Source organism: Sceloporus occidentalis, unplaced genomic scaffold (genome assembly GCF_023333645.1).
Source record: "Sceloporus occidentalis isolate IW3139 unplaced genomic scaffold, rSceOcc1.0.p SCAF_16, whole genome shotgun sequence".
Lineage (NCBI taxonomy): Eukaryota > Metazoa > Chordata > Lepidosauria > Squamata > Phrynosomatidae > Sceloporus > Sceloporus occidentalis.
In genome coordinates, this window is record NW_028316996.1 from 11,093,725 (window position 1) to 11,109,061 (window position 15,337).

At 38.9% G+C, this 15,337-nt stretch overlaps 1 protein-coding gene across 1 annotated transcript in view; it reads left to right on the plus strand.

Moving 5' to 3' along the window:
- The window catches only part of LOC149303032 (tetratricopeptide repeat protein 37-like), a 41,803-nt gene that overhangs the window by 19,191 nt on the left and 7,275 nt on the right, over window positions 1-15,337 (plus strand). Inside the window, exons 20-38 of the mRNA XM_089481804.1 lie at window positions 445-523; window positions 1,044-1,105; window positions 1,208-1,264; window positions 1,758-1,826; window positions 2,003-2,077; window positions 2,518-2,659; window positions 3,173-3,266; window positions 4,061-4,138; window positions 5,094-5,218; window positions 5,881-6,004; window positions 6,579-6,800; window positions 7,347-7,419; window positions 7,551-7,604; window positions 7,689-7,800; window positions 9,493-9,621; window positions 9,998-10,122; window positions 11,213-11,371; window positions 13,582-13,734; window positions 14,364-14,491. Coding sequence (XP_089337930.1) covers window positions 445-523; window positions 1,044-1,105; window positions 1,208-1,264; window positions 1,758-1,826; window positions 2,003-2,077; window positions 2,518-2,659; window positions 3,173-3,266; window positions 4,061-4,138; window positions 5,094-5,218; window positions 5,881-6,004; window positions 6,579-6,800; window positions 7,347-7,419; window positions 7,551-7,604; window positions 7,689-7,800; window positions 9,493-9,621; window positions 9,998-10,122; window positions 11,213-11,371; window positions 13,582-13,734; window positions 14,364-14,491 — 2,060 coding nt within the window. The remainder of the gene's footprint in view (window positions 1-444; window positions 524-1,043; window positions 1,106-1,207; window positions 1,265-1,757; window positions 1,827-2,002; window positions 2,078-2,517; window positions 2,660-3,172; window positions 3,267-4,060; window positions 4,139-5,093; window positions 5,219-5,880; window positions 6,005-6,578; window positions 6,801-7,346; window positions 7,420-7,550; window positions 7,605-7,688; window positions 7,801-9,492; window positions 9,622-9,997; window positions 10,123-11,212; window positions 11,372-13,581; window positions 13,735-14,363; window positions 14,492-15,337) is intronic.

Below are 15,337 nucleotides of genomic sequence, written 5' to 3' on the forward strand. Positions count from 1 at the left end.
TCCATAGCTGTAGAAGGAAATATGTTATAAAAGTGTTGCCAAAGGACTCATCTTGATGGCTCCTGAATTTTTCCTCTGAAAAAACATTAATTGCACTCTGTAGTATGGTGCGCCAAATAAACCTGTTAAGGCATTTTATTATTTCACCTGAAGCCTTAATCACATAAAAGCAGCAGAAAAACTTTTAAGAAGCTTTTTGCGGTTTCTATGACAATAAGCAGTCGGTGCCTGCATGACGAAAACTATGACTGAGGGTATTCAGCAGATGCTAATGCTGCCTTTTATTTAAAAACACTGTTTATTTCAGCGCAGTAGGTGGAAAAGCACCTTTAAGGAATATTTCCATTCATCGCTGCCTTCCTTTTTTCCTTCAAGAAATTTGCTGTCGTCTGTCCAAACAATAGAATCGAGTAAGATTTTTTTTCATTTTTTTTTTTTATTCAGTGTGTTAAAAAGGCCGTGATGATGGACAGCGGTAATTACCAGTACTGGAATGTTCTGGGTGTTATTTCTTCCTCCAAAGGTAAGTGACAGTCTGGTATTTTACAGAAAATACAAAATTGCTCCTAAAATCCCTAAACTCAACTTGAGGTACTTCAAATTTTTTTATTCCCCTTTTTTTTTATGGCAGCAGCAGTAATTAGAAAAAGCCCCATAAAAATAGCTTTTACATCAGTCTCTTAAAACAAGCACCCGGAGTTGAAATTATCACAGCCTTATACATGTTTTTCAGTCTTTTTATTATTACTTTTTTTTTTTTGTACAGTTTCTGTTTAAAGTACAAGGGTAGGGCGTGATAAGATTATTTCTCTGATCTTGTCTATATATATATATATATATATATATATATATATATATATATATATATATATATATATATATGTGTGTCTGTAAACACCATGTTTCATTCATTCACACACACACACCCACACGTGCATGGGACATGTTTATGTTTAGCTGACTCTGGAATCTGGTGTTTGTTATAGAGCTCACCCAATCGAAAATGATCTGATCTTAACTTCACGTAATCCGTGTTTTTCCAGGTATCAATAACCACGCTTTAGCACAACATGCTTTCGTCAAATCCATCCAATGCGAACAGAATGTGAGTGCTCCGTTTTGTGTCCTAATTATATTGATTGCTATTTAGTTATTCAAATGGTTTTAAGGGGCAGCATTGTAAATTAGCTCTCCTTTTACTCCATAGAATGTTGCGGCGTGGACAAATCTGGGTGCCTTATACCTGGTCAATGAGAATATTGAGGTAAGGAAGCCTCCCGCATGTATGAAGAACGTAGTCGTGTTTTTTGTCATCTTTTTCAGCAATCGTGATTGCCATAAGACTCCCAGAGCTTAAGTAGGTAACAAACTATCATTTTGAAGCAACATGTATTTAGGTGAAATTTCAGAGCTAACGCCATGGCAACCAATCTTCCTGCTGCTTTCTCCACTTTATTGCTGTTCATTAGTCACTAGTGTTTCTCAGACCCGGTCCACAGGATTCATCTATAATTCCAGGTCTCATCGCATGTGCAATAGTAGGTTTTAGATCCATCTAGGTATACGGGAGGACATTCTAAAATATCAGCTCTTCCTGCTTTGAAGTGACTTCGAGAGGTGTTATCATGCCTGTGTGTTGCTTTGATGTTGGCATAAATGTATTTTTTTTGCAATAGATTGAGTCATTGAAAGCACATTTTTTATGATCTGTAAGCAATTTGTTGTATTTTAATGCTGCATGTTCATTTTGTGTTCAGCTGAGCCACCAAGCCTTCAATGTAGCTCAGTCCCTTGAGCCATCTTATGTGAGGTGCTGGATCGGGCAGGTACGTCTTTGAGACCGAACCTTGTTATTGTCCTTTGAGACTTGTAGACAGAATGAATCATTATTGATTCCCTGTAGCAGTTATTAACCTGATTAGTCGTCGGTTCAGACTATTGCTGTATGGCAGATGCTACAGGTTAGTCATTTGTTTTTAAATATCATTTTCTATTTCACTAGGCGTTGATAGCAGAGGTTGTTGGAAGCAATGAAACCATGGATCTTTTTAGACACACCACGGAGCTCCTTCTGCATGTAAGTCCTTATTGCCTCAAAATCTCACATTGCTTAGGTTAGTAACCCAGTCAATATTTTACTCTGTATTAACAATATTTTATTAATTAATAAAACCTGTCAGAGCATTGAACCAAAGATAAAAGTACCCAGGTGATACTGGAACTTCACAATATGATACATTTTGTCAAATGCGTATGAGGTTTGATTGGGCCCAACATTTGGTTCCCATGCTCTTATTAGATTATCGCCCTAGACATTTCTGCCACTTTTACTTTGATGTTACTATCCAGAGCGGTCATAAATAGAGAATTTTAAAAAGTCATTCTTTTGTCAAGAACCTTTACATATAGCATCCTGCTCCCCTCCGTATATTAGATTCAGGTCAAAGACTGGTTTTAATTCATAACGCCCAATTTGTTTCCAATTTCTCAGTTGAGATCTTTAATGTCGTTATACAGGAGGAGGGCGCGAAGGGATACGCACAGTGGGTCTGTACAACCCTTCAAGATAAAAGCAAAAGGAATACGGATCTGTATCGTTATGGCATTGTGCAGATGAATGCCGTCACTGCCGCACACCTCGCTTTATCTAAATATACAGGTAACTAGAAAATGGTACTTTCTTACTGCATTTCTTTTCTCATAGAAGACACTGGAACGTGGAACGGCAGAGTTCCCTGCGGGAAAATATATCGATACGATTTTAAGTATTGTTTTACTATTGTAATTACAACTACTACTATTCTGACTCTTGAAACACCTACCGATTTATGATAAAACTATTTTTATGACTGTAAGGGAGCAGCAATACTAACAGCTTGAGTTGTCGCGTTTAAGGTGTCCCCTGTGGGGTGACCGAGTCTCCCCTAAGGCAAGAATTGCCACGTTAGCCATTTTTCTCCTGGCAGGTATAACGCGTACATGTTGCCCACCAGTACCGGTAAAGTGCTGCCCCTCTGAGTGTGGAACGTAAAAAACTTACGATGGCATGATGCCAATAAAACACATTTTCCTTAGGTGATCTGTTCTGCTATTCCAAATTCTATGGCGTCTCCCCTTTTATGTATGGAGCTTCATGTATATGTACAACTTACGTTTGTCTCTTCCCTGGCAGAACGGATTCGGGATGACCATGCCGCTTTCTCAATGCTGGGCTATTTAAGTGAACATCTGAACTTGAGAATCCAGGCCAGGGAAGCTTACGGCAGGTATAACAAATCCAGGATTAGCTGATGAACGTTATGTCTCCTGTTTGTCATTTTGTTTAAAGTCCTACTTTGGTTATGAGAAAGAAAATCTTTAAACAAAATCTGAAATATAAAATCTGCACCTTGGTATTCATAGATACACCAAATCTCTGCTGTAATACGAGGCCGATATCTAATGTTTCCTGAATTACCTATTCTGTATTTACTTAAAAGGACATAATTATGTATTACAGAATGTCTTAGAGAAAATGCAGTCAAATAGATTGAAGAGACCTCTGAGGTCTTGAAAGTCTTGTATGGCTTTACATCATTGCCTCTCTTCATTGGGCCAGTGGAGTCAATGATGTGTAAAGCCATATAGACTTTCAAGACCTCAGAGGTCTCTTCTTCAGACATTTCTACTAAGGACTACATTTTTACTTGGGCCAATACAGTTATAGATTTATCTATAAGAAGTTTGTGAATGTTGTTATAAATAGATAAATGGTACATTGTGTGCCATAGGCAGATCTCTATATAATCTAGAGCCATAAAATATGAATTAGCTATACTTCTTTGTAGAGTTTTTTTTTTTTTTTTGGCAAGTACACAAGCAGAATGAGTTTGCTACTTACCATCAAACACGTGAATAAAATGTCAGTATTGAGCATTGATACTATTATTACTTATGTGCTTGTCAGGGTTACTACAGTAAAACCAGCTCAGATTCCATGTCAAATGATTATTATCATCGCTTTGTTTTCCAGTAAGCCTATTTCTGATTAGATTTTGTTCTCTTATTCCCGATGTTAAAGGGCCGTTTCAATTCTTCATGGCATGGAAGACCAAGTGAATTATAATGTTGCCCTTCGTAACTATGGCCGATCACTATGGTAAGAGCATATGTATCAGGGGGGAGCTGTGGATATGGAACTGATTGTATGGCATAGGAGAAGTTCTATGGGGTTTAACCACTAGGTTATGGCTGAACTGTGTGAGATACATTAACCATGCAGTAAGTGACCCCCTTTCTGGAGATACTTTGTTCGTCGTGTCATAATGCATAGTTAATGGGTCGAAATAAAACACATCAGCAGCATCTCACTGTTGAGTCGGCAGGAGTTTACAAAAATGATCCTGAACATATATACGTCCTGATCCTGACGCGGCTTATTGTTCATAAACTCTTGTGCAGAATCATCCATCCTACATCCATTGAAAGGGACCTCTCAGCCATAACCAGATAGATATCTTTCAATATTGCTGTTTTCCATATCATTTTTACTGTGATTGCAAACATAACTTACGGCTCGCAGAGATGCCGAAGGTGTCTCTTCATCTATCATGTCTTCCTAGTTTAGAGATAATCGTCATTCCGTGTCTGCCAAGCTCCATTCCAGTTTTAGGCAGGTTATATAATACAGGTCAATGGGGTTAGCTCTAAAAGACTGCGGATTTAGCATCATTTCTGGGATCTAATCAGTTGTTTTTTAACACGTATTAGAGCTAATAGCCATGTGTTAATGGAACAAATTCTTAATGGCATTTGAAGGAGACTTCATGGGTAACATATTTAATCGTAAAACCGCATTCTTCTCTTTCATTTTTTGTTTGATTTATATATTTTCTATATACATAATACATTTGAATCCTTCACTACAGATTCATTGTATGCCTTAGAAAGTTCTAATTATTCCTCCTCTCTGCACCCTCATGGTACATTAAAGGGATGTGCAGACTGTTAGTAAGCGGTCTAGTGATCGGCGTGTGACGGGGAAGTGTTTGTAGTCTGGCAGGTGGGCAATTTAAAGGTTACAGTAAATACAAAGTGAATGTGTTATTTCCCAGTGCTACGGGTCATTATGACGAGGCCATCCAAGCCCACTCGACCACCCCCCTGACTGAGTTTGATGACCTCACTGGGATTGCTCTTGCGTACTTTAAGAAAGGATTATTACAGGACAGCATGAAAGGTAACATCTTTCTTAAATCCAGTTTATTCTAAAGCGTCTTTTTATCTTTTTTTTTTTTGCCAGACTGCAAATGTTTTATATTCTTGTGGCTGTACATTAAACGTTACCTGAAATGTATGTGGCTGATGGCGATGGGAGTTGTAGTTTGCCATACCCACTAGCTCCTTAGAGGTAATTCAAGTATTTGGCTCCTCTGCAAGAGTGAGAAGCATATTTGCTGTCCAACGCCCAAAAAATATTCAGGCTTGATATTTAAAAAGTGGGCCATTAAAATACGGCATTGCATCTTTATTATCTGGCTTAATATGTTGAGTCTCCTAATTAAACGATGTTTGGAGATCGGTACCTACAAAATGTATAAATACAGTCAAATAGCGCAAGTCTATTTTTGTAAGGATTCCATTAGGGAAAAGGTCTTAAGCGACGTTGGGTTGTCTCGCACTAAACAGGATCACATTTGTCCGATGGACCTCAATAACAAAGCCAACTTTAGGATTTCTAGCTGTTTTTCTAGCAATCTAGATAAACTGTACTTCCAGCAACCAGCCGTGCCTGCCTAGTTTGCCTATATCCAAACTGAAGTAGAAGAGACAATAACTTAGAATGACATTGACCTTAATAAATCTTTCTTGCGTCCATTCTGTTTTTCTGCTTGTGAATAGCATATAGGAAGGCCTTATCCATTGCAAAGTCCGAGCAAGAAAAAGCACATATCCTCACCGCACTAGCAATAATCGAATACAGGCAAGGTGAAGCTGAATCCTCAAAGACTCTTCTCTTCAAATGGTAAATGGATTATTAAAATGCAAAACCTACATCATTTATGGACCAATGTGCACATTATCAAGTTTATGCCTTTTATAATGAAAAAATGGGGCCAAAAATAAAACAATACCTCCAATTATGAGCACCAACTGAGCCGTATCCGTATAAAGAAAACCAGACCTCCAAATACAGAAGTGTGAATTCTGGACACGAACGGAGTACGTAGGTCATGGCCGGCAATCACAATTTTATTTAACATCTATGTAGAATTATATTAATTATAAAATATGGTGTTCCCAGTAAGAAAAAAAAACGGATGTTAACAAAGTGGATGAATAATGTCCTGTTCCAGGTGACAAGATGTTACCATTCATGGCAGCTTCATTGCAATGAAAACTTATATATCATATTTCAAACTTTAAGCACAAATATTCTGCCTTCTCCAAATATTTCTTTTTCTATAAAACAAATGTATGATAAAAACTACTGTATTTTTAAGCCGTTTTTAGCCGACTGTGAATTGTTTAATAATGTTTGGCTGGCACCGCTGTGTCCTTTGCTGTCATCTAACACAACCTTTGCTTCCTTCTTCCAGCTCTGTTTTGAAGGAGCCAAGCATTGAAAGTCTCCAAGCTCTATGTGCCCTTGGAGTGGCAAAGCGGGACGTAACTCTAGCCACTGCCGCACTTAATGAGCTGCTCAAACACTCCCGGGGTAAAGACAATATCTATGAAAGATGTCTGATTACGTCTGCCATATACATTTTGCAGGGAAGATATGGTGTGGTACATAGACAAGCCTGCAAAGCAGTACACAGGTAACCTCTCTCCCTCATATCTTCTGTATATGTATATGTGCGTGTGTATGTGTGTGTTCCATCACAATGAAGTTTGTTCCCTGCCCATTAGGTTTGGCCAAAAATGTGGTGCCCGCATTGACACGCGTATTCTCGTTCACCCTAACTTACATTCCCTAATTGTTTCCCTATCTTCTCTGACGGCCACTACCGCTTCTGCCGGCTGACATCACCGGAAGCGCCGCCATATTTGCCCAAGTTAGGGCAACGTTTAATAATCACCTTATTCGTGTTTTACACAAAAAATACATAAATTCTGAAGCCACAATGAGGCATGTTCACTACAAACCTGATTAGCAGGGCGCGCATAACAATATAAAGTGTGTGTGAAATATTTACTTGAAAAAGAAATGCAAAGGTGAATAACTAAACTGTTTCCCAGCTGACCGTGCTGTCAGAATGTCTGATGAATCCATGTTTGCTCATCAGTTTTGTGCTTATTTGCTTTTGTAAACTTACATTTTGCAGTTAAATCAATACCAACTATAGCTTCTCAATCTCTTTCAGTCATCCTGGAAATCCTCAGTTGTGGTCGTTATTGTCTAGGCTGGTTCCCCGTTATGCTCCAAGAAATGCAAAGGTAAGACCTTGGTTTGTTCTAGGCTAAGCTCTTTTTTTTTTTTTTTTGCATTAACAAAAATAATTATGATCCTTAACAATATGAATGGCATTCTAGTAGGTAATATATTGATTAACATTTTTATTCTGTAGGGTGGAGCAGTTGCTGGGTCCGTAGCTCATATTCTTAACTTAAGTCAGGCGAAGGTAAGGTAATTTCCTTACTTTATGGTAGAAAAACACGGTCCGTCACATCGCTTAACCATACTCCCTTATCATTCCTTCGCTTAGGAATCCTTGTTGTATGCAGCAGTAAATGAACTAGCAGCTGGAACCCTTAGCACTGACAACGAGAAGAGAAACCCTCTGAAGATTTTGCAAAGATCAGCTCGTTACTTCCCAGGTAAATGCATTTTGTTGCCGTTGTAATTTTTTACACGGGAAAATGTGATATTAGAATTGATTGCGAGAAGTCTGTAGTGGGATGCTTTCAAGATGCTACTCATTCATGTAGGTCATGCCATAAAATATTGACGTAATATTAGCTGTTCATCTTTTATTTCAAGAAGTAAACCTCAGTCCTTCATATTTCACCTGCCTATTATACCATTTACTAGTACCAACAGCTCCAAAATATACCAGTTTGGAATCTAGAATCTAACACAGACTAACGGGCATGGCCAAAGGTGAACAAACCTGGAACAAATAAGCGCCTCTCCCGGAGATAAAGATACTGCTCTAGAGGCTAATAAATCCCTGCCCATAGCCTCAAGATATAATCTAAGGGCATCCAGGTATCATAGTAATGGAAGCTTCTGGCGGGTAGCCAGGTGGCATAAAACGCAGGTGGAAATTTTACTTGGCAAAAAAAGGAGTACAACGTTGCAATCGCAGATCGCAGACAACTTGGTATGCAAGTATGCATTAAAGAGATACATATACCTTAATTGATATCAACAGATATTGAAAGGGTTGCGTAGAAAATGGACATTACACACACATGTTGTGAGGAGCTTGAGAAGTGGTCTGCGCTGCGGGAACGGGCCTCTATTTATTAATAATAATAATAATATTATATATAACCTCCTTCGTTTGGCACGCTTCTGCCCTCTTGTGTGCATTTTTAGTATAACGATTTAACTCATGTTTGTTTTGATTTTCATTTTAACCTCTGCATATCCAAGGGCTTTGGACACATTGTATCCAAAAGAAAAGTTTACATTTCTTCTGTTTGTTTTTTTCAACAGTGAATACCGTCTTTATTTAGATGTACTTTATATATTTACCCATTAATTACTATGAAAATAAAGTAATACATCCACCTTACCAACCTATAAATAATCCTGCCAAACAATACAAAGGAACAGGGGGGAAAGCTGCCCAAAATATTGTGATCAGAACTAATATATTGTGATCAGAACAGATCAAATTAGTTTGTATCCCAAAAATGAACTACCTCTCATCAGCTAGACTGACCAGCTTCTAACCCACCCTTGGTGTCCTCCCCACTAACCTATATCATGATCAGAGTAAAGCAGGGAAAGAGATTTAATACAGGGATCTATTTCCACGGTGTCATGATGTACTTAATGTGATCTCAAAACCACAATGTAATAGAACATCATTCAAGATAAGAATGGGTTAAAGCCCTCCTAGCAGGTAACGTTTTAAGGTGGTGCTTATTGTAGACCCTCATCTTCTATATTTATATTTGTAAGTGAAATAAAAGTTCTCAAACTCTTTTCAGAATCTAGATTTATTGTTTTTATCCCATGTCATTTCGTTTTGTAACCCCAGTTCTGTGAGTTTGGGTTCGGCTAATTCTCGTTGATTGTAGAAAACGTGTTCGCTGGCATCCAGACTTGCTTTGGGCTCGCTTGCCAGCTATGGGGAACGATTGCCTCCATTAAAACCAATAGCAGTAAAGTGGAATAGCAGATATAATTACCCAGTCTACAGTTCATTGATCTGGTAAATTTGCTCAAATTTCAGCCTAATACAGGCATTTAACAAATAAACATTTTTGCATGTACAATATGTATGTTTTCTGTCAAATAACGTTAAATAAAATAAGGTTTATTGATTTTCTTTGCAGATAACCCTGCGGTATGGGCTGGATTAATGGCTGCTTGCAAAGCCGAACACGCCGCGTCCTTCCTCAGAGACGTGCCGGCCAAAGAGCGTAATATTAATACGGCCCTGCTGGTCTCCGTGAAATCAAAGAGTGAGTATTCACTGACGCAGGACAAACCTTTCAAAGGGCTGTGTGTGTCACCAAAGGTCATGTCGATAAGCCCTATCTGATAGCGGCGAAATAATATCCTCTCTTCATGCCGAAGCCCAAGTTCTGTCATTTCCATCCCGCCACGCTAAGTATCCGTATTATACAGTTCATTATACGAGTGGTTTTATCCCATGTCGCTGCTAGATTTTAGATCCATGTTGTAAATGTTCTGTCGGTTTATTTGTAGCAGTTAAACTCTATCAGTGGAAATGAGGCGGTGTAACGCTATATCGTTAACACACAATATTTTTTGGGGGTAAATATCAGCATCAGATATTGCATCCACAAAATAAGACCTATGTTTCCGCATTTTCAGCCCAAACAATAAAGAATGTGCCCATAAATTACGTCCAGGCGCTGGACAACTGGTCTTTGTGTCAAGCTGTTTCCACCTTGAAGGACCAAGACAGGATATCAGAGGCTGAAAGTCTGTGCAAAAAGGTATTTTATGGGACGTTATCCTGCTAGCTGCATAATATTTCTTTTACAAAGCTGTTCTTATCTAAAGTGATTTTACATCTCCGTATCCATTAAGTATTAATACCCATTTGTAAATGCCTCAGAGGGTATGATTAGAACAGAGGAACGTGCTGGCTGGTGCGATCAGTCGATTCAATACAGTAGATGCTCCGTATTATAATATGAAAAAGGATCATATCTGCATAAAATCACCCCATAAATAAACATGATCTTTTTTGCTGATCATATGAGTTGTTCTTAATTCTCATTGAAATTCGTAGGTAAAACAAATCTCTCACAACTGCCTGAGCGTTAGGTGTGTTCAGTAAAATATTACTACTAATATTACATCGAGACGAACGTCAAAACATTCCCAGGCACCGACAACTCCGTGAGGATCACCCTGTGTGCGAAGTCATAACCCTCTTAGACTCTCCCCGCATTATTTTAACACACTATACACGATCATCAAACTTAAATAAGTACAGCTTCCAAGGTTTTTCTGATCATTCGCAGACCTGTAAGAACCGTTTGGCCCATCTAGTCATCCCCTTTTTTGATGTAGAGACTCGGACCTTAATCAGTCATTGGCTTTGTATTGTATTCAGGATAGCGTTATGTCTATCCCATGCATTTTTTAAATTGAGTCACTGTATTACCCTTTTCAAGCTCTGCTGGGAGGCTCTTCCACTTATCTACCCCCTCTCAGTAAAGTAAAACTTCTTCACATTACGTCTATACCGCTGACCCTTAAGTTTTATATTATGACCTCTTGTTCTAACGTTGTATTAAACGTCTAATCCCGTACCCGTTCAGTACTCTGTATCATTAGGCTTTTCACAAGGTCCCCTATAGAAACTCCATGTATTGTTCCAGGGATCTTGATATATATATTTTACTAGTCAGACCCTACCCTTGACGAAGGGGGGGTCTCATGGGCTTCAGCCTATCCTGCCTATTCTGATTATCTGTGCCATGTTACCTGTATTTATAATATTTGGTGAAAGAAAAACTTTTGATATCTTTTCCGGCACTGAAAATGAATCCTGATTTATTTTCCTCCTCGTTACAGGCTTTGCAGAGCTGTCCAGACCAGCCATCTTTGTTTCTTCTCTTGAGGCAGGTGGAGGCTAAGCAGCTCTTACGCTCCCGCGCTCAACTCCCTGAACCTGTCCTAGAGGAGCTGAAGAAAACTGTGATGTCCGGCGCTACTTCGTACACAGCTTGGCATGTGAGATATATACTTTATACATTATACAGACAAGATGTATTCGCTTAATGTATTATACAGGGTCAGCCATTTTTACGAGAATGGTTTGAGAGTTTAAATGTTGCATCTCACATCCAAGATTAATAATAATTTATTGGTTTATATAGTGCTCTTATATTCTATATTCACAGTTTGAATAAACCCCTGTATTTTCTGTAATACAAGACTTAATATTTGTGCAAAATCCCATTTTTATTTTAACCGTTTATAATTAGGAGTATCTTTCATTTTGAGGAATGTGTTGGGTAATAGTACTTACGACCTTCCAGGGATTGCCAGTAATTCAGGCTCAAATTTGCAAGTCTGTTACACGGTTATTCATTTTTAGTGCACCTGATTAAATCACCTTTTTCGAAGCAGGTATTTACTTTGTGACGCTGTGTGTCGAACTTCAGTCCTTGAGGGCCACTAACCCACCCATAACACAAAGTGCCACACTATGATATTTTCTTCATTACAAATCCCAAAGCTGGCCCTGAGGACAGGGTTTTATGTGTAGCTTACTGGTAGAGATACAATGAAATGTCAAGCTCAACAAAGTTAAGTGAGAGTAGACCCCAAAAAGGTCGTCGTAAGGGGTATAATCGGTTAACTTCCCATACATCATTTTTTAACAATATAAAATGTTCTCATTCATAATCTTTGTCAGCGAGACTTAATCGTCATGTGACACAAAAGCAAGCACTGATAGATTGTTGCATTGATTACTGAAAAGTGTCTTAAAATGTTTTTTTTTTCTCAAAAAGGATGTTGTTTTGAGGTATGTAAGCAAGGTATCTACTTTAAAGCTTCACTTTTTAATGACAACTCTACTTTTTTAATTATGCATTAGGACGTGCCATCCCTGGAAGGGTTTTTAAAAGCCAGACCAAGCTGGCCCTGCATGCTGCATGGTTTATTCAGTGAGTTATTAGAAAGGTCTAACCCCAGTGGGCATCTGTTGCAGGAAGATCTGTTGGATCTGTGAGGTTCCTTTAATGCCAATGAACTATGCATTAAACAGGTCCCACTCAGCGTGCCACAAATAGCCCTTTATAATGCATTATTATGTACAACGTTAGCCGGGTGTTTCACTGAGAAGCTCTTTGCTGAGTGAATAAACCAAGGTTTCCTTGACATCTCTTATCCCATATGCGTTTTACTAACCATTCTGTTAAAAGCTGCACAGTCATCTGCAGAGTTTCAAATTCTCTAGTTCAGGGCTTGACACATTTTTTTTTTAAATCTAGGAGCCAGCTAAAAAAGTTAGGAGCCAGGACTTTTTTTTTGCCCTACACTCACACTTTGCCCCAGCACTCACTTTGCCCTGCACTTACACTTTGTGGGCGGTGACAGCCCCGTTCAGTGAGGAGGGTGGGCGGAGCCGCCGGCAGCAGCGGGGTTGTCTGCATCGCACAGACGCCCACTGCTGCCGGAAAGGAGGATCCCAGTCCCCTGCAATGCCGCGGGGGATCTGGATCCTAAACCCAATTATAGGTTTGGCTCACAAACACCTAGGCACCAGGACAAAATTATCAGTCGCCATGGCGACCTGGGATTTGTCGAGCCTTGCTCTGGTTATTTATTTTTTTCATAAGAATGTAATGGTTTTTATATAGCTTTGTTTGACTCGTTTCCATTGATACACTAAAGTACTAAAAATATATAGGGGAAGTACAGCGCTCGTAGAGGAGAGAAGAAAGCTACAAACCAAATACTCAAGGTGGTCTCCCTTAAACACACCGAAAAATAGAAAAACTAGTTAATAGAAATTAGAGTAGGTGAGCTATGGACAATATAAATGAAGAAACCTGTTTTTACACCCCGTGATTCAAAGTTAAAAAATGTATACTTATATATAAATATCAAAATTCTTCTTTCCTATAGTACTTGATGAGCTTTGCAACTAATATATGACTACGTGTGACTTTACAAAAAGCTAATAGATTGTAAGCTCACTAGAGAAATCGCCTCCTGTACCAGTATGTCTTAATGCGCGTTAATGTTACTGTCAATTTTTGTATTATCAGTCTTGTTAATATTGTTAATTTTCACTCTCCCCTATTGTAATAACATAACAGATATCTGCAGGCACTGATTTTTATTATTTATTATTGGTTTTGACCCTCTGGCGGTAGATGCGTTTAGTGAAGCGCAGTATGAAGTGACGGCGTGTGTTCCTCTAATTCCAGTGGTTAGCGGACGTGTACCAGTGCCAAGGCATGATGATGGATGCAGAGATGTGTTATAGGAAGAGTTTGCAGCTGGCATCACAACAAGGAAGCTGGAATGGGAAGCTCTCCAGCCTTCTCCGCTTAGCTCTTCTTGCACTTAGAATGTGTATGGTAAGAAATACAGTCTAGATTGTTTTATGTGATAATAATAGTAATAATAAATATTTCATTTTTAAAAATGCATGTTCACTTTACATATTCTGTGGGAAGCACTTTGTATCTAAACCTATTGCTTTTTGCTGGAGCTGACACCCAAGGGACTGCTAGTTATTGACTTCTGTGAATGCTGTACCCACTTTGAACATGACCCCGCGCCCACTTTGGACATGGCCACACACACACTTTGGACATGGCCACACACACACTTTGGACATGGCCACACACACTTTGTGACAGACATCACCCAAGTACACACAGGGTATTTGGGATTTTTTTTGCATTTATAGAAGTTAAAGCCAGTAGTAGCATAAGTGCGCCTCTTTGTTGTGTATCTAAATAATGAAGATAAAGTGTCACAAAATTACAGATAACTGTATGGAAAAATATATAAAGTAGTGTGTAAATTGCATTTTTGTTTGAAGACTAATTGAGAATAGAAACACACTAAGTATTCTTTTACATGTTGTTATTTAGACCCAGGTTCCTCTTTGCTTATGTTATAGATGTGTAGCTCTATCATATAGCAGTGATGACCCCGGTGATATGAATTATTGGAATATTTGCATTTTTCCATTATGTAGGCGCAGGATGCTGACAGTCGCTGGCCGGCACTCCTTCAGGAAGCCACGAGTGAAGCGCTGAAAATGACTGCATGTCCTCTCGCCATCCTTCTCCAAGGACTACTGCAGTTCAGTACCAAGGGCTCACGGTGAGAAACTCAATTGTTTGTCCTCTGGTCAGTAGCCAATACTAATTGGCCCCTTTCAAAAAGATGGGCCAAGCTGATGTGATGTGTGGGCTTATCAGGACAGGAGGAACATGGAGCCCAGCTTAAACATCTCCCCCCGTTCTGTCTCTGGGTCTTCGTGCATCTTAAAGAGTGCTTGTGAATACTCTGCCTATCCTGTCTGTAAGTCTGGTTCTCATATGGGGTCTGCCTTACGTCCACCACAGCTGGCGCACCTCTAAATGACCCTCGGCCGGATCATCGACAGCATATTTAGACCGAGTTGCAAAAATGAATAAAACAAGAATGCTCCTTTAAATAAAAATATGTAACCAGAGTTCTAGTTCTAGGCTGTAAACATAACTTTTGAGAGGGCAAAATCTAGCATGTTCATATTTTTATGTTGTAGTATTTCCCTACATTTATCCGTCAAGCATTATCAGTTAACCTCCTTCCCCGGCTGAGCTCTCCAACTTCTGAGAAGTACTTAACGATCAATTTGAATTACAGCAATAATACATGATATTATATAATGACACAGGTAGCTCACATTTTGCTGACAAGAACATGTAAAGTGCCCTACAGAATGTGGGATGCATTAAATGACAGAAGGGAATGCATTGTTTATGCATTTATACATCCCACATATTGCAGGGCAGCACTTGTTGGCAACCATGCATATGCATCATGTAATCATGAAAAATAACTGATAATGTGTGAAACCAAAAAACAATGTAATACCATTAGAATCTGATGCTGTAAGACCTGAATATAACTTAATATATAAGTATAATATAATATATGGAGTGTTCTGTGTCACGCCAGGTC